This window comes from Aotus nancymaae, unplaced genomic scaffold (genome assembly GCF_030222135.1).
Source record: "Aotus nancymaae isolate 86718 unplaced genomic scaffold, 86718_ANA_hifiasm-v0.15.2.pri h1tg000003l, whole genome shotgun sequence".
NCBI classification, from domain to species: Eukaryota; Metazoa; Chordata; class Mammalia; order Primates; family Aotidae; genus Aotus; species Aotus nancymaae.
The window spans coordinates 10,878,218-10,902,224 of record NW_026988414.1 but is presented as its reverse complement, the minus strand read 5'-3'; the positions used below and the strand labels follow the sequence as shown (position 1 = coordinate 10,902,224).

At 38.5% G+C, this 24,007-nt stretch overlaps 1 protein-coding gene and 1 non-coding gene across 7 annotated transcripts in view; both read left to right on the top strand.

Annotated features, from left to right (window-relative positions):
* CNTRL (centriolin) overlaps window positions 1–24,007 on the top strand; it is a 98,024-nt gene that overhangs the window by 57,111 nt on the left and 16,906 nt on the right. For all 6 annotated transcript variants that reach the window (XM_012458225.3, XM_012458226.3, XM_064378428.1 and 3 more), the window contains 18 exons: window positions 336–481; window positions 1,397–1,604; window positions 2,346–2,525; window positions 4,146–4,325; window positions 5,230–5,346; window positions 5,632–5,776; window positions 6,180–6,328; window positions 9,017–9,206; window positions 10,499–10,812; window positions 12,744–12,952; window positions 14,953–15,145; window positions 17,432–17,562; window positions 17,702–17,842; window positions 17,945–18,071; window positions 18,836–19,000; window positions 20,012–20,171; window positions 21,720–21,835; window positions 21,917–22,134. In XM_012458225.3, the coding sequence (XP_012313648.2) occupies window positions 336–481; window positions 1,397–1,604; window positions 2,346–2,525; window positions 4,146–4,325; window positions 5,230–5,346; window positions 5,632–5,776; window positions 6,180–6,328; window positions 9,017–9,206; window positions 10,499–10,812; window positions 12,744–12,952; window positions 14,953–15,145; window positions 17,432–17,562; window positions 17,702–17,842; window positions 17,945–18,071; window positions 18,836–19,000; window positions 20,012–20,171; window positions 21,720–21,835; window positions 21,917–22,134 (3,089 nt within the window). The remainder of the gene's footprint in view (window positions 1–335; window positions 482–1,396; window positions 1,605–2,345; window positions 2,526–4,145; window positions 4,326–5,229; window positions 5,347–5,631; window positions 5,777–6,179; window positions 6,329–9,016; window positions 9,207–10,498; window positions 10,813–12,743; window positions 12,953–14,952; window positions 15,146–17,431; window positions 17,563–17,701; window positions 17,843–17,944; window positions 18,072–18,835; window positions 19,001–20,011; window positions 20,172–21,719; window positions 21,836–21,916; window positions 22,135–24,007) is intronic.
* LOC135277472 (U2 spliceosomal RNA) lies at window positions 1,995–2,176 on the top strand. Its single transcript, XR_010345076.1, has one exon. It is a non-coding gene; the product is annotated as a U2 spliceosomal RNA (small nuclear RNA).

The window sequence follows — 24,007 nt, the reverse complement described above, 5'->3', positions numbered from 1 at the left end:
ACTGGCCTCGAGTGAGTTGATGTGGCCAGGATTAGATAGTACTACAGAAAGGGCTGCCTTGGAGCAATGTGCATGGACAGTTTATAGATAAAGAGGACTCCAGATGAAACAGGCACTTCAAGCATGTTAATTGAATTCTAAATTCTTCATTTTAGTTAACACTATTACACTGAGTTTGAAGTAGATTAATCATAGGGAAATTTTAGGAATTCCTTTTTACTTGAAAGAGGCATTGTCTGAATTTAGTTCTGTGGTCTAGAAATGTTTGTTAGTTTGTCAGTAGTGAAAATATACTGACATGTAATAGATAATCCCTATTTCATCCCCCTCCATAGGATGACAATAATTTGTTAAAACAGCAACTTAAAGATTTCCAGAATCACCTTAACCATGTGGTTGATGGTTTGGTTCATCCAGAAGAAGTGGCAGCTTGTGTGGATGAGCTAAGAAGAAAACTGAAATTAGGAGCTGGAGAAATGAAGTAAGGAAAAAGCAAGACCTCCAAGTCTAGAGTGGGCCTCACAACTTGAGAGTTGTGAGTGTGAAGTTCGATGATAAACTCACCTTTCTAAGTTCTATTAATGACAGATTTCTTTTGTAAGATTCTCCTTATGATGTTTACATGACTGAGACAAAAGATTGTTTAATTTAATTTTATTTTATTTTTAAGAGGGAGTCTCACTCTGTCACCCAAGCTGGAGTAGTTTAGTGGCACAATCTCAGCTCACTGCAACCTCCGTCCCCCTGGGTTCAAGTGATTCTCCTGCCTCAGCCTCCTGAGTAGCTGGGATTACAGGCACCTGCCACCATGCCCAGCTAATTTTTGTATTTTTAGTAGAGACGGGGTTTCTTTCACCATCTTGGCCAGGCTGGTCTTAAACTCCTGACCTTGTGATCTACCTGCCTCAGCCTCCAAAGTGCCGGGATTACAGGCGTGAGACTCATGCCTAGCTGATTGTTTAATTTTAATTGTCTGCCACTGATTGTTTTTACATTTTGGATCTTTATTTTTTTTTTTGGTATTTAAGAGAAATTTTTGGTTTTTAAGAGTAATTCTTTCTTGACAGTTCATTATATATGGTCAGGAAGTAGAGCCACATTATACATTTTAAATAGAGAAGAAACATCATAAGAAGACAATTATTTCATATATATGAAATGGACATTCTTGGAGCAAATATCGTTAGACTGATATGAGCCCATGTTTTCAGAGTAGCAGCAGTCATTGGATAAAACAATAATTTGCACTTAGGAGATGCTCAGTAAATTGCTATAGCTTGACACTAGTCCCTTCACACAGCTCATTTTACTCTAGAGCTAATGTTAACAGCATGTTTGCATCCAGCATCAAAAATAAAATTTCGCATTTATACCATTTTTTCACCCTCTTTACTAGCATCCATAGTCCTTCAGATGTCTTGGGGAAAAGTCTTGCTGACTTACAGAAACAATTCAGTGAAATTCTTGCATGCTCCCAGTGGGAAAGAGAGGAAGCACAAGTTAGAGAGAGAAAACTCCAAGAAGAAATGGCTCTGCAGCAAGAGAAACTGGCAACTGGACAAGAAGAGTTCAGGCAGGCCTGTGAGAGAGCCCTAGAAGCAAGAGTAAGAAAAGGGCAAGAGGCAACTGGAGGGAAGTGTTTGGCAAATGTTAATGTTTTTCAGCAAATTACAATGCTTCCTTTGTCATGTAAATACAGCATAATTGTTATTTTCACTTATAACAAGTCAATCTAGGTGTGACTAAAATTCAACCCTGAATGTGGTTATAATGTCAAAGTCAGGCTTGTTTGTGATATTGTATTTTCCTTGATTTGGAAGCAAAGTCGAGTTATTTTATAATAGGCAGGTAAATAATGCCACATTCCTAGAGTATGGTGTGTTGCCAGAATCTGGTATTTTTTGATGTGATGATTTTAATGAAGAGGCAAACATTCAGATGACTCCTAGAGAGCATTCAAGATAAAACCATTCCTGACAACTCATTATTAAAAAATTAACTTTTGGCTAAGATCAAGTTTATTATCTCTTCTTATCAGTTTAATATCTATATGTTCTCTATCCGAGGACAACATATTAAATGTATTTTTGGAGTTGGGAGATGGAATAGGAACTTGCTCCATCCACTCCATGCATCGACCTGGTATTGCAGTACTTCCAGGAACGGTGCACCCCCTTGGGGGATACAATTGGTTTACAAAATTAGAAATCAGAGTACGCCCATTAAAAAAAAAAAAATTAACTTATAGCCTGTAGTAAAATAGGTGATAATTCTATAAAAAGTTTTTATTTTGCTTAAAACATATTTTGCCTAAAAATCATTCTTGAAATTTTATTTCTTCACAGATTAATTTTGATAAGAGGCAACATGAAGCAAGAATCCAGCAATTGGAGAATGAAATTCACTATTTGCAAGAAAATCTAAAAAGTATGGAGGAAATCCAAGGTCTTACAGATCTCCAACTTCAGGAAGCCGATGAAGAGAAGGAGAGAATTCTGGCCCAACTCCGAGAGTTAGAGAAAAAGGTAGGGAAGGCTTGGAAAATGAGTCACATAAGTACCTGCTCCCAGTGTCCTGCCCGCTGGCAATCAGGTTAGCTGAGATGAGTGCCATCCATAGTCATCTCTGGCTGCATCGCTGGCACGGTGCTGAACCTGACCTAGGTGGGACCTGGATGCATGTCATCGAATCAAGACCCTAAGACCAGGTGTCGTGGCAGATGGAAACAAGAGAATTGGGAATGTAAGGGGTGAGTTTCGAGTTAATTAGGTGGTACTTAACAAATGATATTGGGAGGAGTTGGACCTCATGTCCAGTTGGACACATCCATGGGAAATTACTTTTAAATTCCTCTTCATCCTTTCTAATACCCTGGCCTCTCTTTGATGGCTTGTCTCTATTCCACCTCAACCATCTACTCCAATTGTCACATTCTGGATCTTGTCAAGTTTTAAAAATTGCACCTACCTCTGAAATCACAAACTGAAGTGTCTTGTTCTGGTCGTAACCATTTATCTTGCTGACATCCACACACTAAAAATTTATCAACCTTATTGAGCGTCCAATTCATTAGCCCTACCCCCCACCTTTGCTATTTGTTAAGCCCTTGTCTTTACTTTCTTCCTCGTCCAACTTAAATTTCATTATCTACCAACTATAACTTTTTCTTTCTTTTTTTTTTTTTTTTTACAAATATCCTCAAGTCCCTTGCCCTTTTCTACTGTTTTACTTCCCTGACAAAACTTTTTTTTTTTTTACTTCCCTGACAAAACTCTCTGCTTTTCTTTGGGACTGCACTTACGCTGGGTATTCCTGGAGAAAAAAGTTGCCCATCCAGCATAGTGGTGTCATGATAAACTTATGATTACCAATCTCAAACGGACAACATGACCCTTTCCTATGGTGAGCTTTCTCTCCCATGTCTTACAGTTTCACAACTTCTGATTCTTCACACTCTGCCATCTGCTTTCTTCCAGCCTCAGTGAATGACTTGCTTCATCCTTCATTGAGAACCCATCAGTTCCCACGTCCTATTGAATCCATCTCTAAAATATATCTGGAATATATGTCCTTTTTTCTTATCTGATGCTAGACCCTTGTGCTGTCATCATCTCTCTTCTGGATGATTGGTGTGGCTGTCTGATTGATCTGTCACTTCTACTCATGACCCTGCTCTACACAGCAGCCAAGATGCTCTTTCTGAAATGTCAAGTGGTTGTAATCAGTCTCCCCTCCTGTAGCTTCCTTTGTTCTTAGGATAAAGACCAAAATTCTTAAGCCTATAAGGCCTACATGATTTGCCTCTGTTTAGATCTCTCCTTTTTCACTGTGCTTCTCCTTTCAGTTTCTCAAAAATGCCAAATTCTTTCATACCACCCTATGCCCAGGTCCTGATTCAGTGATTTCAAAGGCAGATCCATCCATGTCTTGGTGGTAGTGCCAGGAAATGTTTTTCCAATGAATGGATGAAGTTATGACCACTGAGATTCTTGGCTAAGATTTATTCAGTGGATATTTCTGGGGTACCTCCTGTGTATCAAGTATTGTTCTAAGAAGCAGTGAACAGAGTCCCTGCCCTCCTGGATCTTACATCTGAATTCATTCCTAGCAAATGATTCATCTGCTTAATGTTTCTTTTATTTTAGAAGAAACTTGAAGATGCCAAATCTCAGGAACAATTTTTTGGCTTAGATAAAGAACTGAAAAAACTAAAGAAAGCTGTGGCCACCTCTGATAAGCTAGCCACAGCTGAGCTCACCATTGCCAAGGACCAGCTGAGGTCCCTTCATGGAACCGTTATGAAAATTAACCAGGAGCGAGCAGAGGTGAGTTCACATGTACAGAACAGGTTTCCATCAATGCTGCTGCTGTCAGAAAACATAGCAACTTGTATTATTAATCTTCTTATAGACATTGGTTATTTTATAAACCACTGTAAAGTTGTCTGTTTAAAGTCCAATGGCCTTGTCAATTGAAGCTGGAATAAGAAACAATAGAAGAATGTCTCAAGTTAGTTAGGCGCCGCAGGGGTTGATGGTTTCTTCCAGGAACTCATCTAGGGTGTATGTGCAGGTCACAGAGATTACCATGCCACTCATGGCATGGTCAGACCTTACATAAAGATTATGTTCCCCCATCACAACCCTCAATAATTTATTTTGTACTGCCATGGATCCTGCATTCTACTGAGCCCTGAAAGGAATCATCATATAAACATATTATCCCTACCTTTAAGTGTAGGAATCTGCTTGGGGAGGTGGCTGTCAATACCTACCTGGACAAGGGTTCTTGAAGGATTGTCATATAATCCCTATCTGAAATTTTTCATCTTGTGCAGTCATCTGAAAATATATTACTTCATAGTATGTCTCCTTACTGAGCTAATGTCTGTTACTGTGCTTTATAGGATGTAAATGCTAATGAGATTAAGATAGCAGATTATAGGAGACAAAAATCTAATGAGGAGAGCCCAGAGAGACGTAGTTATGGAAAACTGTAGTAAAAGTGAAAAAGTAAAAAAATTAGCCTCTATTCTTTGTGATGCAGCACCTTGGGGTTGGGGGCTGGGCAGGCTGCCCTACAATGGGAACAACACAGGAGAAGGTGGGGCTTGGGGCCATATTTGCATGGACAGCTGGGTGGGCAATGTGGTGAAAGCAGAGCAATCAGTCCAAGAGGAAGAAATGAAGAAATAGCAGCAGTGTCTTTCTTATACCTCTGTCCCAGTAGGAGTTACAGGAAGCAGAGAAGTTCAGCAGAAAGGCAGCACAAGCAGCCAGGGATCTGACCCGAGCAGAAGCTGAGATCGAACTCCTGCAGAATCTTCTCAGGCAGAAGGAGGAGCAGGTCAGTGTTGGTACCCAGAGACCTTCTCTTTGCCGGATTCTTACCAGTTCCTAAAAGATAAAATTACTGTAGATGATGTCTCAAAGAATTCTGAAGTGCAATCAATAGTTAATCTGTACTTTATCCTTTACTGTGTGCCAGGCTTAGTGCAGTTTCAAGTAATGCAGTTTCCTCACTGGGAAAGTATAAATAAATATTATAGAATCATCATCAAGTTGAAAGGATAAATATATTTCGGAAAAAATGAATTCATTGGCAACTTTGTATATGTGATTTTTAAAATAGTTTCAACTTGAGATGGAGAAAACAGGTGTCGGTACTGGGGGAGCAAACTCACAGGTGCTAGAAATTGAGAAACTGAATGAGACAATGGAACGACAAAGGACAGAGATTGCAAGACTGAAGAATATATTAGACCTCACTGGAACTGGTAAAGTATTGGACTTTGATTTTTGGCAGTGGTTTCGTAGTTGTGAAATCAAATCATCTCATTTGTTTTTTACTTTTAACTGTTACAAATCAATTCCACGCTTGATTTAGAGAGTTGTGGTAATTAGCTTAATAAGTAAAATTAAATAATTTTAAAAGTATTTTGTGTAAGTGTGTTATTGGGGGACTTGGTTGCAAAAATGAGTTTCATATTGTAATTTCAAAAGCAATAATGTTTACAAATCAGTTTATTTGCTTTTTCTGACTTACCAAAGAGCAGACTGAAAGTCAGCTTTGAGGAACTGATAAAATTCATTGGCTCTCATGGAATCACTTTTTTATTTTGAGTAAGAAAGGAAGTAAATGATTTTATATCAATTCCATAGAATGACTTTTCCTTACAGACAACAAAGGAGGCTTTGAAAATGTTTTAGAAGAAATTGCTGAACTTCGACGTGAAGTTTCTTATCAGAATGATTACATCAGCAGCATGGCAGATCCTTTCAAAAGACGAGGCTATTGGTACTTTATGCCACCACCACCATCATCAAAAGTAGGAATTCTGTGGTGTTGGGAATGTGTACTGAATTTTCTTGAAGAAAGTGTGACATTGTCCCCTTCCCCAAATTTATGAACAGGTACCAAAAACATTTCTATGCTAAGCCATGCATTGAGGTTCTACAGTGTTTTTAATATTTGAGATGAAAATAGGGCCTTCTTGGGGAAGGTGGCAGTTGGCTGTTCATACTCAGGTGGTATGTGGTAGGGTCCCTGAATGAGGATGCTGTAAGGGGAAATGGTGACTTAAACCCAAAGAGCCCACTGAAATGGGCATAGAATTGTGCAGAGGCTCCAACCAAAAAAAAAGGGGACCTGGATTTCATGTCGTTTTAACAAACATTCATTCAGTGCTTACCGAAGCCTAGGCCAAGTGCTGGGCAGTGGTGGGGCATCACAATAAATGATAAAGTGTTAAAGCCCCTGCTCTCAAAGAGCTCATTGGCCATGCCAGCATAATTGCAAAATGGTGATATGCCTATGACAACAGACCTGACCTGCATTCTATAGTTGCAGAGAGGTATTAAGGATTCATCTGATGGGAAGTTCAGGAAGGAATGCTTCACAAGCAGGGTTGTGAAGTCAGCACTTAACAAGCAGTGAGAGATGGACTTTTAGGAGGGAGGAAACAGCTTTATGGAAAAGGAGAGTTATTGGCTTAGCAAAGACAAGTAGCTTTGTGGGGCTAGAATGTTTACAGGAGCAGTGAAAGATGAAGCTGAAACGTAGATTGGGGTCATGCTTTTTTTTTTTTTTTTTATTTTTTGAGACCAACAGACCTGACCTGCATTCTATAGTTGCAGAGCGGTATTAAGGATTCATCTGATGGGAAGTTCAGGAAGGAATGCTTCACAAGCAGGATTGTGAAGTCAGCACTTAACAAGCAGTGAGAGATGGACTTTTAGGAGGGAGGAAACAGCTTTATGGAAAAGGAGAGTTATTGGCTTAGCAAAGACAAGTAGCTTTGTGGGGCTAGAAGGTTTACAGGAGCAGTGAAAGATGAAGCTGAAACGTAGATTGGGGTCATGCTTTTTTTTTATTTTTTTATTTTTTGAGACAGCCTTGCTGTGTCACCCAGGGTAGAGTGCAGTGGCATGATCTCAGTTCCATGCAACCTTTTCCTACTGTGTTGAAGCTATTCTCCTATCTCAGCCTCCTGAGTAGCTGGGATTATAGGCACATAGCACCACACCTGGCTAATTTTTATATTTAGTAGAAATGGGGTTTTGCCATGTTGGCCAGGCTGGTCTTGAACTCCTGACCTCAGGTGATCCATCCACCTCGGCCTCCCAAAGTGCTGGGATTACAGGCGTGAGCCACCATGCCCAGCCTGGAGTCATGCTTTTTTAAAAAAGGGGCTTAGAATCTCTTACACTTAATTATATAGGCCATGGGAAATGGGTTGTGTACTAACATGATCAGAGTTATAGTTTAGGAGTAATAGTCTGGCTAGTATAGAGACCAGACTTGTGGTAGGGTGAGCTTTCTGTGGGGCTCTTTGAATTGATTCAGGTAAAGAGTAGAAGCCAGAGCTAGATCACAGTGGAGCTGGGAAAGAGGAGATGAGATTAAAGGATGTTAAAGAGAAATGATCAGGGCCTGGGACCTGAATGTGGGAAGTGAGAAGACTGGGGCCTGAATGTAGGAAGTGAGAAGACTGTAGGCTATATTCATCCAAAGCAGGGGCCTGGTGCCATCCTGCTACCATCAGCTGATGAGCAGTAGTCAGGGAGAAGCAGCTCAGACACACTAGGATCCCAGGGCTATATAGACTTAACCAGACCCCTGAAGAGCAGAATCTTAGATTCTCCCAGAAATCCTAAAGGAAGCCAACTCCTTGATGCAACCAGAGCTGGAGGTAGAAGCAGTATAAATTAGAGCAAAACATATAAGCCTGATCTGGGTGAGGGTTTAGATGATGGACCTGCAGACTGGGAAGGAGAAGGAGGTCAGCAGAAAAGAGCTTTAAAGCCTTGCCAAGCTCCCAGGACAACAGAAGACTGGTGTCCCCAGATTTCTTCGAAAGTTCACTGGTTTCCTTTGCCTTAGTCACTGGGCTATCAAGGATGAGGTTAAAAACAAAGCAAAACAAAACAAAAAACATTGCTAGGAAAAATGACTACAGGGAGAAGAGAGGCTGACACCCAGGAGTCTGATTACTATGGAGAACTTATTTTCATTTCTCTCTCTTGGGGAGTTGCTGCCTAAAATTAACCCAGTCAAACAGCCAGATAACATGCTTTTCCCATTTTGGTCTAGCCAAAGACTTGATATTTCTAGAAAATTGTACCAAAAGGCAGGATTAGGAGATGAATATTTAAAAATAGCTTTTGAAAGGATAGACATTAGTTTGGTTGCTTTCACCACACTTTGAGCCCTTCACTTTCACAGACCAGTCTGATGTGACCCCAGCAATTACACACACAGCCCTCCTTTCTGCATGGCTTCCATGACACTGCTATGTTGATCAAGTCTAGAGGGATGTTAATAAGCTGAATTGTGTATAACTGCAGTTTATGTGACTGTGTAATCACCTCACTTCCATGAAAAATGAGGATAATGAAAAGAAAACAAGTTCTTTCTCAGCCTTGCCACATGTCAACATTGCTCTAGACTTTTACATTTCTTAAAATCAGCCTTTCTGCTTGTAATAGATAGTGTGCTCTGCTGTCATTTGTTTTAGGTTTCCAGCCATAGTTCCCAGGCCACCAAGGACTCTGGTGTTGGCCTTAAGTACACAGCCTCAACTCCTGTTAGAAAACCACGCTCTGGGCAGCAGGATGGGAAAGAAGGTAGTAGACCTCCACCTGCCTCAGGATATTGGGTTTATTCTCCCATCAGGAGTGGGTTACATAAATTGTTTCCAAATAGAGGTAAGTCAAATCACATAGGAAAGTTGCATTCTCTTCCCTATTTAATAACCTTTTATTGATTCCCTAAAATCCCTAAGATGCACTCTAGACTCCTTAGCTAACTCTGTGAGGTCTTCTGTGACCTATCTGGTCTTGACCAACAACCTCCTGTCGTTGTTTTAAACCCTGTCTGGAATGTCCTTCCTCCTTACCCTCCCATACTGATGCCTACTCATCCTTCAGTGACACCCAGGTCCTCAAACAATGCTCCTAAATGGAGCCTTCTTCTACCCAGCTTCACCCATGCTGACTAAGCAGCCTCTTTGACTGTACTGGAGCATGGTGTCTTGTATCCTTGGATCATGGCCTTAATCTCACCCTCCTAAAATGAAGTGTTATGGGTCTGTCTTTCAAAGTTCCAGAGGAAGAGTCAGACCTGAGTAAATCTTTTTCACTTATTAGCTGTGTGGTCTTATGCTAATTATTTAGCTGCCCTGAAACTGTTAATCTGTAAAATGTGAATACTAACTTCTGAGGATTTGTTCATTCAGAAACTTTTTTTTTTGGGGATGGAGTCTTGCCCTCTTGCCCAGGCTAGAGTGCAGTGGTGCAATCCTGGCTCACTGCAACCTCCGCCTCCCAGGTTCAAGTGATTCTCGTGCTTCAGCCTCCCAAGTAGCTGGCTTACAGGCATGCACCATCACACCTGGGTAATTTTTGTATTTTCAGTAGAGATGGGGGTCTCACTATGCTAGACAGGCTGGTCTCAAACTCCTGACCTCAAGTGACCCTCCCACTTTGCCTCCCAAAGTGCTGGGATTACAGGCATGAGCCACCCACCACACATGGCCAGGAAGTGTTTATTGAGTGCCTGCTGTGTGCTGGGTTCTCTGTTGTCAGTGATCAGCAAACATATTTCCTGCTTTTAGCGCAGATAAGTTAGTAAGCTATCACATTGGAGAGTGTTATATGTTATGACAGTGGTAAACACTGAGTGCTGTGAAATCTTGTATATAGTGTGAATTAAACACCCAATGGTCACTTAATTAATTAATGAATAAATTAACGAATGCAGGAACAAACCAACAGATAAACCTAAGAAAAACTCAAGTATTAGCCATAGAAAATACTTTGAATCCATGTTTCAATCTGCTTTTCAAAAATAGTTTTGACCTTTTTTTCAGAGTTTTATTCTCACATCTCCAGTATCTTGGCTTAAATGCTGCTGTTCTTTACTGAATTTGTTTACCTGGTAAACCATGGGAGTAATACACTCTTTTGTTTAAGAAACTCTTCTGTTTATTTCTTTGAAGATGCAGACAGTGGAGGAGATAGCCAGGAAGAGAGTGAGCTGGATGACCAAGAAGAACCCCCATTTGTGCCTCCTCCTGGATATATGATGTATACTGTGCTTCCTGATGGTTCTCCTGTACCCCAGGGCATGGCCCTGTATGCACCACCTCCTCCCTTGCCAAACAATAGCCGACCTCTCACCCCTGGCACTGTTGTTTATGGCCCACCTCCTGCTGGGGCCCCCATGGTATATGGGCCTCCACCCCCAAACTTCTCCGTCCCCCTCATTCCTATGGGTGTCCTGCATTGCAACGTCCCAGAACACCATCACTTAGTAAGTGGAAAGACATAGACTCTGTTTCCACACTGCTTTCATGGGTGACTGATAAGGTTATATATGTAATTAGTTTATCTATTTATGACTGGATTATATGGCAAAAGTGTTTTTGTAAGGCTGATGTTTAGAACTGTACAAGCATTCTTACTAAAATTCTCTTATACAAGCAGTAGCATGTGCCTATAGTCTGAGTTATTCAGGAGACTGAAGCAAGAGGATTGCTTGAGCCCATAAATTCAAGGACAACCTGGGTAACAGCAAAAAAACAAAACAAAAAAACCCCAAAAATACCATGTATAGGAATTAGGTCTTAGGCTGGTCTACATACCTGGTTTAGCCATTTAATAACAGAAATGTTTTCAATCCAGAAATTAACCATTTTTACAAAGCTTACATATTTTTCTATTGACAAGTGTTGTATTATTGCATATGTACATATTCACATACTAGTGCCTGTAATTGTACACATACATATATGTATATGTGTGTATACACATGTATGTACATGGGTATGCACACATGTATGGACAGCATACAATAAGGTTTTGGTGGGGATCATCTCTAGGTGGTGGGATTTATTAATTATTTATTTTCATAGTTTATATTTTACTGTACACAATATTTTGTATTCTGTTTTTCCTACTTAATGTCATAAGCATTTGCCCATGGTTTTACAAATGTTTTTAAACAGTATTTTAATTACTATACAACATTTCTATATATGTAGGTACTGTACCTGACTGTAAATTCTTACTGTATCTCTTATTCTTGGGCTATAGTTTAAGAAATGACTATTTCCTAATCACTAGATTACTTCCTTTTTTTTTTTTTTTTTTTTGAGACAGACTCTTGCTCTGTCACCCAGGCTGGAGTGCAATGGTGTGATCTTGGCTCATTGCAATCTCCACCTCCTGGGTTCAAGCGATTCTCCTGCCTCAATCTCCCAAGTAGCTGGGATTACAGGCACGCACCCAGCATGCCTGGCTAATTTTTGTATTTTTAGTAGAGATGCGGTTTCACCATGTTGACCAGGTTGGTCTCAAACTCCTGACCCGGAGTGATCCATCTGCCTGACCTGTAAAGTGCTGAGATTACAGGCGTGAGCCACTAGGCCCAGCCTCGCTAGGTTACTTTCTGACTTTTTGGTTCTAAAGAAGTAAAATGCAGTCTAAGCTCCTCCTTCAGACTCAGAAACCTGGAGGCTTTGTTTTTTCCTTCCCATCTCGGCAGATATAGTAGAAAATAAAGGACTAGGACACCTGAGAATCAAGTTGCCAGTCCCATTGTAATAGATCAGACTAGTTTTAGAGGGCCTGTGTGCATTTACACGGTTGACTATAGTAGTTACTCACATTCTCCTGCAGTTTTTTCTTGCACATTTTAATTTGTAACAATTCTTTCTATTCAGCATTTATTGATAATCTCTTAAACTGGTTCTTTTACTCTCCAAACTTACCCAACTGTTTACATAGTTTCTCAGGTGCACTTTTATACTTCTCTACATTTGTGTATGTTATTTCTTCAGCCTAAGTCTTTCCCTTTTCATTCATTCTTCAAAACCCAGGCAAAACACCTCTTCTTCTAGGCAATCTTCTTGGATAACTTTTCTCCCATGTGTCCAGAAGAGGAAGAGGCCTCTGTCTGTATCTTCTGCTGGACACTGAACCTTGGAGGCAGAGTTTATCCACGAGAGGCGTGGCACATGTTTCTGAATCATAGTCGGACTGGTGGAAAAATTAAAGATTCTATTTGTCCATCAATTTCATCCATGACATTTAAGTTTTTATACCAAAGTCTTAGAATCTACCATCATTTTTTGGGTCATTGATATCACTTTAACCACAGTTAATTTCAGCTTTTGACAGGAAAGAGAGGAAACGTCCTGTGATGTTTCAGCACTGCATTTTTTTTTCCCCTTCTTCATTCAGGAGAATGAAGTTTCTAGATTAGAAGACATAATGCAGCATTTAAAATCAAAGAGACGGAAAGAATGGTGGATGAGAGCATCCAAGTGGCAGTCTGAGAAAGAAATGGAAGAACTGCATCAGAGAATTGATGATCTTTTACAAGAGAAGAAAGGCTTAGAGCGTGAAATAGAAGAATTACATAGAACTGTTCAGAAACGTCAACAGCAAAAGTAATTAATACATTTTTATAATTCAGACAAATTTGATATTAGTTCATTAACACTGTCAAATAGAACTTTCTATAACTTTGGAATGTTCTTGATCTTCTGTCCAAAACAGTAACCACTAGCTCATTGTGGCTGTCAAGCACTTGAAATGTGGCTTATGGAACTGAGGAACAGAATTTAATTTCAATTAATTTAATAGCCACATATTAAGTACCATATTGAGCAATACAGGTCTGAGTTCTCTCAGCCAATAATACAAGTCAGCTCTTCTTGTAGTCCCTCTTGGAGAGCTGTGTAACCATTTCCCCTCTCCAGTTACCTGCTGCTAAAAATACGGCAGGGGTTCTCAACTCTTTCTCTTCCCATACTCTCCTGTGCTTCCAGTTGGTCTCTAAATCCTGCTGACTGCATCCAGAGAGCTCTCAAACTGGTCCCTTTCTGTCATCTCCCCTTCTCTAGCTTTTAATCAGTCTTATCCTGGCCATTGTAATAGCTTCCACACTGGCCTTCCATATTGTCTCTCTTGGTCTCCACTCTATCTTGACACACTGTAAATCTGACTGTTTCACTTTCTCATGTGATTCTTAGTCCCATCAGAATATATACCCTCCTTCTCCATCTGAACCCCACCTGTCTTTTTTTTTATATCAGTGTTTAGTCTGGCCCACTTACTTTCCTGTGGTTTCCCCCAAGCACCACGTTTTCTCCTGCCTCCACACTTTTGCATGTACTGTGTTCTCCCTGCTGACTCCTGTCTTCAAAATAAAGGTCAGAGATCCCCTCCCTTTTTTTTCTCATTAAAAGCCTTTTCTCAGGCACCCCCAATTCAAGATTAGCAACTTTGGACATAGCACGGTTCATACAATGTTGTGAGGAACCTGGGAGCTCCTTGAAGGTAGTAGCTGGACCTCCATCTCTGTGTCCCAGCACCTGTCATAGGGTCAGTTGATGAATGCAACATCTATTGATTGGGTTAATTATGCAAAAGCCTATTTTTTTGCAGTAGTCCATGAATTGTGACAGTTCCCCAGTTTTTGTCATTTAACCCAGCCTGGCCCAGGCCCCAGAGTAGTAGGGTGGCTTGCAGAGGACACAGGTAAGTAAGATGTGGTCACTGCCATCTAGCAGCAGACATGTGACTAATAGTCCTGGCAAGGGAAAGCAAGGGTCACATCTAAAAGATAGGGACAACATGTTTGAAGGTTAGGCAGATGGTTATATCTGTTATTTTTATGGGTATACACATTGGGGAGTGGCATTTTTTTATTTCGAGGTTTTTCTGAGGGAGATGATAGGGTAGTAGGATCGCCACTTCTCATAGTTATAAAAGTATAATAAGTACTATTCTAGGAAATTTGGATAACACAAAAATGTTCCAAGAAGAAAGTAAAAATCATACGTATGCCTTCATTTAAAGAGAAAGAATCTGTTAAATGTTGAATTTATTTTCATATTTTTCTGTCATGCAGTCATAGATAATCCAATTTTCAAATAATTTTGTCATGTTAGCCTTAAGATACTGAATTGTGTGTCATGGTTTCTAATGTGTCAAATGTTGTCACTAGAGTTTTACTTTAGCCGAACGGAATAAATCACAAAATCAGGTAGTCATCAGGGCAGCAACTGGCCCTTGAAGGATAGTTTTGAGGGAATGGATGAGTGCTGTGGTAGTGGTTTGCTTTATTTTTATATCTCAGAAGAACAGAAGTATCAGCATTTTCTTGGTGAAGTGCTGACAACACAATAATCTTTGTTGTTATATTTAAAAGGAGAAACAATTCCATATCATACATTTTACATATTTAGCCTTTATTGCCAATAAGAATTCCATGTTTAGTAAAATGATAAACATAGACCTTGAACATAATCAAATGTAGCAGTCTTTCTTATCTATTTTCATATAAAATTAGAAAATCATTGTGCATTTTTTAAGTAGTTAAGCTACAAGCATCTATATTGTCTACATTTAAAATCTTTTAATGGGTGTGTATATCATTTTTTAGGGACTTCATTGATGGAAATGTTGAGAGTCTTATGACTGAACTAGAAATAGAAAAATCACTCAAACATCATGAAGATATTGTAGATGAAATTGAGTGCATTGAGAAGACTCTTCTGAAACGTCGCTCAGAGCTCAGGGAAGCTGACCGACTCCTGGCGGAGGCTGAGAGTGAACTTTCAAGCACTAAAGAGAAGGTATGTCCTGTTGTGGTTTGGGGTGTGAGCTCAGTGTGGGTGAGTCAGCTTACTGTCCACATGAAGGATTAGAAAGAGAATGTGTGTGATGAGAGAACAGTTGTCCAAGTCAGACAGCCAGGTTCCAAGCTGGATTCTGCTAGTTAAGGAGATGTGAGAATCTGTGCAAGTCACATAAGTCCCCTGGCTTTGCTTTTCTCATCTGTAAATTCAGGCTAAGAATATGTAGGCCTTTCAACATGGATTAAATAAAACAGTATATTTAAAATTCCTGAAGCTATTTTGTTCCCAGCATACCCAACCTCCTTATCTTGTGTGTATGTTTTGTATTTAATATTTGGGTTCTACTACCTGTGTTTTTTCAAACAGGCCAATCTTTATATTCCTATTAAGCTACAGTGGACCTCACAAGTATTGCTTTGTTCTTCAAGTTGATAATGATACAAAATATTTTTTGTCTGAGATAATATTCTTTAGACTATAATACAGAGGGAAGTTGGGGAGAAAAAGGAGCTACCTTTTATTGAACCACTGCTATGTCTACACATGGCCATTTTGTAAATGTTTCATTTAACCTTCCTGGCAACCTGTAAGATGACGTTAGCTCAGTTTACTGATGTAGCTCAGAGAGGCTCGTTACTGGCCCAGAGTCACATCCAGCCAAGAGCTCTTTTAGTTAAATGAGAAATCCAGGATGGAAAGAGTTCCTTACCCACATGAAACACCTCAGGAACCATTATTTTTATATTGCTATTTCAATGTCAATCTATTTAAATTAATAGCAGTCTATTACCTAGGAACTAAATAATTAAAGAAATTCTGTAAGTAATTAAGAATGGAAAAAGTCCTCTTTTTTCAGATGAGCTGTTACTTCTGTTGTCATTTGTTGGATTACTGTGAGAGAAAATAGTTGCAAGCAGAACTAGAGGAAAAAATATCACTGGTATAATAATATATATATTATTTTGATGATATGTCATCAAAATATCACTGGCATATTTTGATTATATAGTAATATATATAGATATGTAAAATCATCAAAAGAAAATTGGTGACACTGGTAGTAGGCAGAGGTAGTAAGTGAACCAAGGCTGATAAGTTCTTTCACCTTCATCTTCCCAAAATGACTCAGGGAGGCAGCTTGGTAAGAAGGAGGAGGAGAGAGAAAGTAGTGGCGTTTTGTAAGGAGTGTGCTAGACATCTTAAAACCTGACATAGAAGGAGAAAAAAACTATTTGGTGGCCCTCTGGAATGCATAGTGAGTCTCGTCCAATGCTTTGCTGATAAAATTGACAGAAACAAGCTATCTGAAATGGAAAGACGTACGGTGAAATATGTAGCTCTCCGGGAGCTTGCCAACCCTTTTGCATCCACACAGATATTTAATAGACAGATTTAACATATGGACTCCTCTGGCTTTAGTACAATGGCAGACCTCAGTTTTTTTTTTTTTTTTGGCTGAAGGTGAGTCACTGCTCAACCAAGTGCAAACCACACTCTATTTTTGGAACTTTTGATGTCATTGTTTTAAGCCTCTTATGTTAGGCAGAAAAAGAAACCAAATTGATAAAAATATATATATAGTGTTTTTACAAAATCTTATATAGGAAGATTTTAAATATTTGCAGAGCATTTAATGTTTGTGTTTGTCAGCCATAATTACATCATCATCAGATCAATGCATTTTTACTTCACTTGATAATGACTAGAGTACAGCAAGAATCTGTGTGTGGAGGGAATCCTGGTAAAATAACTTCATTGCCACTTAGTTGGGTAGTTTTAATATTTAAAAATGATATAATAATAATTCAGATTATTTTGAAATAAAAAGCATCTTTAGTTCCACTACTTTCAAATGACCATAATTATTTTTGTATAGTCTTTCTTTGTTGATACAACTGTAGTTTTACATAGTTGCTCTCAAAGTGCTTATACCATTTTAAATTTATTTTTCTCAGCCAACATAATGTCATTAACATTCTTCCATGTTGCTACATTGTCATCTGATCATTTTTAAAGGTTACACAGTATTCCACTTTGTTAATGCATTATCACTTAGCCTATTTATTATTATTTGTCAGGTTTTATATTATTATACAATGAACATTTTTATGTGGTAGTTTTTTGCTTCTGAATTATTTACCGAGAATTAGAGTTACAGTGAATGGACATTTTTATGTCTTTTATATCATCTTGTTTTCCAAAAGAACTGTACTGGTTTATATGGCCAAAGGCTGTGAGTGAGTATTGTAACTGAATGGCTTTTAATGACAGTTTCTTTTCTAGACAAAAAATGCTGTTGAAAAGTTCACTGATGCCAAGAGAAGTTTATTGCAAACTGAGTCAGATGCTGAGGAATTAGAAAGGAGAGCTCAGGAAACTGCCGTTAACCTTGTCAAAGCTGATCAGCAGCTAAGGTAGGTGGATTCCCTAAGCCATTGATGTATATGTTGAGATGAATGAAAAGTTTGCTTCTAAGAGGATAATAATTGGTTTATGATAAGTAATGCACGTTCAGTCTATGGGACCTGGGGGGAATAAAGCAATATGTTTTAGATTGCTCCAGGCTGATGCAAAGGATTTGGAGCAGCACAAAATCAAGCAGGAAGAAATCTTGAAAGAAATAAACAAAATTGTAGCAGCAAAAGACTCAGACTTCCAGTGTTTAAGCAAGAAGAAGGAAAAACTGACAGAAGAGTAAGTAAGGCCTCTATAGGGCTGCAAGGGGTTTGTCCTGGAAGACAGCTCTGGGGTTCAGAGTCCCTTAGGATCTGCTCTAGTGCTGCTGGTGCTTTGTAGGCTTCAGAAACTGCAAAAAGACATCGAGATGGCAGAACGCAATGAGGATCACCACCTGCAGGTCCTTAAAGAATCTGAGACACTTCTTCAGGTCAAGAGAGCCGAACTAGAAAAGCTGAGAAGCCAGGTATGGCAACAGACGTCTTGAAAAAAACAACTCACATAGTATTAAAACCTACATATGTTTTATGATTATAAAAGTAATACATGTTTAATTATAAAAAAGAATAAATAAGGCTACATAACATAGTTGTTAAGCATAAAGTCTAAACTAAATTTGAATCCCAACTTAATACAATATATTTTTGAGTAAAAAAAGTGAGTCTCAAAACATGGTATACTCTATGAAATCATTTCTGTTAAATGTCTTTATGAACAGTTGTGGTTGTATTTTTAGTCAATACCAAAGTACAAAAGTGGTCATCTGAGAAGGGAGGATTTTGGGTATTTTCTGTTTTCTTCTTTTTGGATATCTGCATGGTCTTCTTCCTTTTTCTTTTTTGGTAAACATATATGTATTATCTTTAAAAATGTAATGAATTTTTGATTTTAAAGATGAATAAATTTTAAAAATCTCTAACGTCCATCATCAAGGATGTCAAAATGGAATTAGGGTATAAAAATAAAAGTTCTTTGAAAAGCATAATCTGAGGGATAATCATGATTATCATATTGTTCTTACTGCGATCACTGTGATTTGAGTGGTTTTAAATATGTGGGCTCAAGGTCTTCTTTAGGCATTTCATCTTCACACTCCTTGCCTGGGCTTTCTGACTCTTGGGGATTGGGATATTAGCTCTTGATTTTGCCTCACAACTAAATTATCTCCAGGTTAGCACTGAGGGTTGCATGGCCTTTGTCAAACTTACTCTTCCCTTTTCTTTAATACAGGTGACAAGTCAGCAGCAGGAGATGACTGTCTTGGACAGGCAGTTAGGGCATAAAAAGGAGGAGCTGCATCTACTCCAAGGAAGCATGGTCCAGGCAAAAGCTGACCTCCAGAAAGCTCTGAGACTGGGAGAGACTGAAGTAGCTGAGAAGTGCAACCACATTAGGGTATGTTTTTTATTAGGTTTTCTGAAGAGTCTTAGGATAGTGCTATAGGTTTAGTTTGATATATTTCCATTGCTTCTCCCCAAATGAAAATATAAACTCCTGAAATCTTGCCTCCTCTGTAACATCAATTTGGTATTGTTACGTATCCATGGAGTGGCTGTCATGTATAGTTCCCTCTTCGTTGTTTTCTGGATATGCCCAAAGTTCTTCTGCCGATACCATTTTTCTCCAGGGATTCCCCTTCTCTATCACTAGCCAGATCCCACTTGTTTCTCATTGCCCAGCTTTATGCCACCTCCTCTAAGGAAACTTCTGGCTGGGCACAGTGGCTCAGGCTTGTAATCCCAGCACTTTGGGAGGCCAAGGCAGGCGGATCAAGAGGTCAAGAGATGGAGACCATCCTGGCCAGCATGGTGAAACCCTGTCTCTACTAAAAATACAAAAATTAGCTGGGAGTGGTGGCTCATGCCTGCAGTCCCAGCTACTTGGGAGGCTGAGGCAGGAGAATCGCTTGAACCGGGAGGTGGAGGTTGCAGTGATCCAGCCTGGCAACAGAGGGAGACTCCGTCTCAAAAAAGAAAACTTCTTTTTCCTTTATCCTGTAAGAAGGAGTTTCCTTCTTTTGAGTTTAGAAACACTCTGTCTGCCTGTTTCCTAGGCCATCTTAGCCTTTCGTGGTTGTGCTTATGTTCCCTGCCTTACCGCTCGACAACGTACTAAGCCCCTCCAGAGCAGGAGCCATGTCTCAGTCAGCCTTTTCTCTCTAGAGCACATTGCCTTGCTTATAGTAATGTTGCAAATATATTTAGATGAAGGGAATATGTTGCTTTTTTGCTTCTATTATATAGAAATAGGTTCCTGCCAAATATAATGCTATTCTTGACATGAAAGGCAAAAATGAGCTTGTTTCCAAATTAGAATTTCTATGAAATAAGACAATATAAGAGAACTTATTTTAAAGTAATTTTCATTTACAATCACAGGAGGGGTTAACTTTTTTTTTAAATGCAGGAAGTAAAATCTCTTCTGGAAGAACTGAGTGTTCAGAAAGGAGAACTGAATGTTCAGATTAGTGAAAGAAAAACCCAACTTACACTTATAAAGCAGGAAATTGAAAAAGAGGAAGAGAATCTTCAGGTTGTTTTAAGGCAGATGTCTAAACATAAAACTGGTAAGTTTAAAGGAAAACAATCATACAAAGTTTGAGGTTCGAAATGTCTGTATTACACATCATTGAAAAAATAACAAATGGCTAAATAAACTTTAAAGTTTAACCTTACTATTAATAAGCAAAGAAAGCAGGTTATAAAAGGAATATGATATTATTTTCTGCCATTTGCATTGATTAACTTTATTTAAAAGCAAAATAATCATGCTCATTGATGATCAGAGTGTTCTGAAAGAAGAGCACTTGCAGCCTATATCAATTGAGGTATAAACTAGAACAATCTCCCAGTGTTTCAAGACTCTTGAAATTCACACCTCTTGAACCAGTCAGCCCATTTCTACTCCTTCTGAGAGGGGCAAGCATTTATGTACATTGCAGCAATATTTATAATGACCAAATTTGGAAACAGGCTGGGTGTGGTGGCTCATGCCTATAATCCCAGTTCTTTGGGAGGCTCAGGCAAGATGATTGCTTGAGCCCAGGAGTTCAAAACCACCTGGGCAACATAGTGAGACCCCATCTCTACAAAAATATTCAAAAGTTAGCGAGGCACAGTGATGTGCACCTGTAGTCCCAGCTACTCAGAGAGCCAAGTAGGGAGGATCTCTTGAGCCCAGGAGGTCAAAACTGCAGTGAGCTATGATTATGCCACTATGCTTCAGCCTGGGCAACATTGCCTCTTCTGCCATGCCAGCCCCCCCCAGAATTGGAAACAAATGACCAATTTAAAAGCCGTATTTTTAACATTTAATGACATGCAAACATGCTCATGAGAAGAATGAAAAAAAAATAGGTAAAAAATGAATATGGAGTATAGTCCCAGTTTATCTTAAAATGTGTGTGTGTATGTGTGTGTGTGTGAGTGTGCAGTCCTAGAAGGAAATACATCAAAATGCTATTGTAATAGTGATTTGGGATGGTGAAATGATGGTGGGTTTTCATTTTTTTTCTCTTATGCTTTATTTTTGTATTTTCCAACTTTTCTACAGTAAGCAGTTATCTCTATAAGGAAAAAATCAGGAAAAAAGTTTAAATATCTGTATTTCAAAGGCCAAAAAATTGTTACATAAATCTCAGTCTGTATTTTAAAGTTTTAAAAAATTTATTTTGATCAATTTTATATAAAATGCTTTTAGTTCATTCTTTTATATAGAAGCAAATGCTTTGGAACCAGGATCTTTATTCATTAAATATTTTTGTTAAAATGTTTGTCTGTTTATTTATATAGAGATGAGATCTTGCTCTGTCACCCAGGCTAGTCTCAAACTCCTGGGCTCAAGCAATCCTTCTACCTCAGCCTTCCAAATGGCTGGGATTACAGGCACATGCCATTGCACCTGGTTTGTTAAAATGTTTTTAACAAATTAAATAATACTTAACAATACTTTTAGATAACTTTTTTATTAAAAATAAAATTAGCCTTATTCAGCTCAACAAAATTTGTAAAGAACCCTTATATTAGTCAGTAGCATTTTTTTCTGTTTAATTTTGTAAACGTTTTCCAAGTTCATTTAATAGCATGGACCATGCTTTGTTTCTTCTGTCCCTTAGAACTAAAGAATATTCTAGACATGTTGCAACTTGAAAACAATGAGCTACAAGGTTTGAAGCTACAACATGACCAAAAGGTATCTGAATTAGAGAAGACTCAGGTGGCAGTGCTAGAGGTAATCAACAAAACCATTGTACCCTTAAGAAACTGAGTCTTTCTCATTTAGGATGTTTGAGTCCTCTTTTATCTGATTTAGGAGAAACTGGAGTTAGAGAATTTGCAGCAGATAGTCCAGCAACAGAAAGAGGAAATAGACTGGCAGAAGCAGCTCCTTGAGACGGATAAACGAGAAATAGAACGAATAACTGCTGAGTCCCGAGCTTTACAATCATGTGTTGAGCGTTTGAGCAACGAAAAGGAAGATCTCCAAGAGAAATGTGACATTTGGGAAAAAAAGTTGGCACAAACCAAAAGGTGAGAGGAAGACCAAATAAGCTTGCAGGATCACTTATTCAGGCCTAAGCATTATAAACACACTGTAAACAACTTGGAAAGTAGAGAAAGGGATAAAAAAAATGCACCACAAACTTGGTATCATAATATATTTTGCCAGTTGAATTTTTTGGTGAATTTCCTACTAGTTTTTTTTCCTCAAAAGTATTTTTTTTAATCTTTTTTTTTGAGACAGAATCCTGCTCTCTCGCCATGCTGGACTGCAGTGGTGTGGTCTCTGCTCACTGGGACCTCCACTTCCTGGTTCAAGCAAATCCCCTGCCTCAGCCTCCCGAGTAGCTGGGACTACAGGCATGTGCCACCACACCCAGCTAATAGTTTGTATTTTAGTAGAGACGACGTTTCACCATGTTGGCCAGGATAGTCTCGATCTCCTGACCTTGTGATCCGCCTGCCTCAGCCTCCCAAAGTGCTGGGATTACAGATGTGACTTAACTGCACCTGGCCTGTGTTTTTTTTTTTTTTTTTTAAGTAAAATAATACATGCTGGAAATAAATGGAGAGATATGTCTTGTTCATGGACAAGAAGACAACATTGTTAACTATTTAGTTCTCTTCCAATTGATTTCTAGATTCAAAACGGTTACAATTAAAATCTCAATAGATTTTTCTTGTGGAAATTGACAAGCTGGTTCTAAAATTACATGAACCTAGAATCAAATTATTGTAGGACCTAGAATAGAATTTATACAATTTTTTAGGTATGACACCAAAACAACTTTGAGAAAGTAGAACAAAAATTTAGGACTAACACTGCCTGACTGCAAGACTTTTATAAACCTATAATCAAAACACTGTGGTATTAGTATAAAGATGAACACATAGATCAACGGAATAGAATAGAAAGTCCAGAAATAAACTGACATATATGTGGACAACTGATTTGATAAAGATACAAAGGCATCTTTTTCAGTAAAGATGGTCTTTTAAAAAAAAGTAGCTGAAACAATTGGATATACAAAACCAAAAAAAAGAACCTCAATTCATATCTCACTTTGTATAATAGATAAATATTAATTTAAAATGAGGCCCGGCACAGTGGCTCATGCCAGTGATCTCAGCATTTTGGGAGGCCAAGGCAGGAGGATCACTTGAGACCAGGAATTTGAGACAAACCTAGGCAACATAGAAAGACCCTGTCTCTGCAAAAAAATTTTTTAAATAGCCAGGCTAAGAAGCTGAGGTGGGAGAATTGTTTAAGTCTGGGAGGTCAAGGCTGCAGTGACCCATGATGATACCACTGCACTCCAGCCTGGGTGACAGAATGAGACCCTGTCTCAAAAAAAATAAAATAAAAAAATATATAATATATATTATATATATAAATATTATATATAATATATATTATATATATTATATAGCTTTTGTATATATGTTTACAGTCATATATAGGTTTTATATTTAAGTTTTACATATATATGACTAAACATATATATATGACTATAAACATATATGTAAAACCTAAATATAAAACTTCTAGAAGAAAACATAAAACATAGTAGAAAACTTTTGTGACCTTGGAGTGGGCAAAAATTCTTGGTATGACACCAAAAGCTTGATTCATAAAAGAAATTGATAAAATTAGACTTCATCAAAATTTAAAACATTGCTCCTCCTCAAAAGACACTGTTAAGGTAATGAAAAGATACATCACAGGTTGGGAAAAAAATGTTTGCAACCCGTGTATCTGATAAAGGACTTGTATTTGGAATACATATATAAAGAACTCTCAAAACTCAATAAGACAACTCAATTATTTCAATGGGCAAAAGATTTGAACAGATATTTCATTATAGAAGATAAATGGATGGCAAATAAGCAGATGAAAAGATAC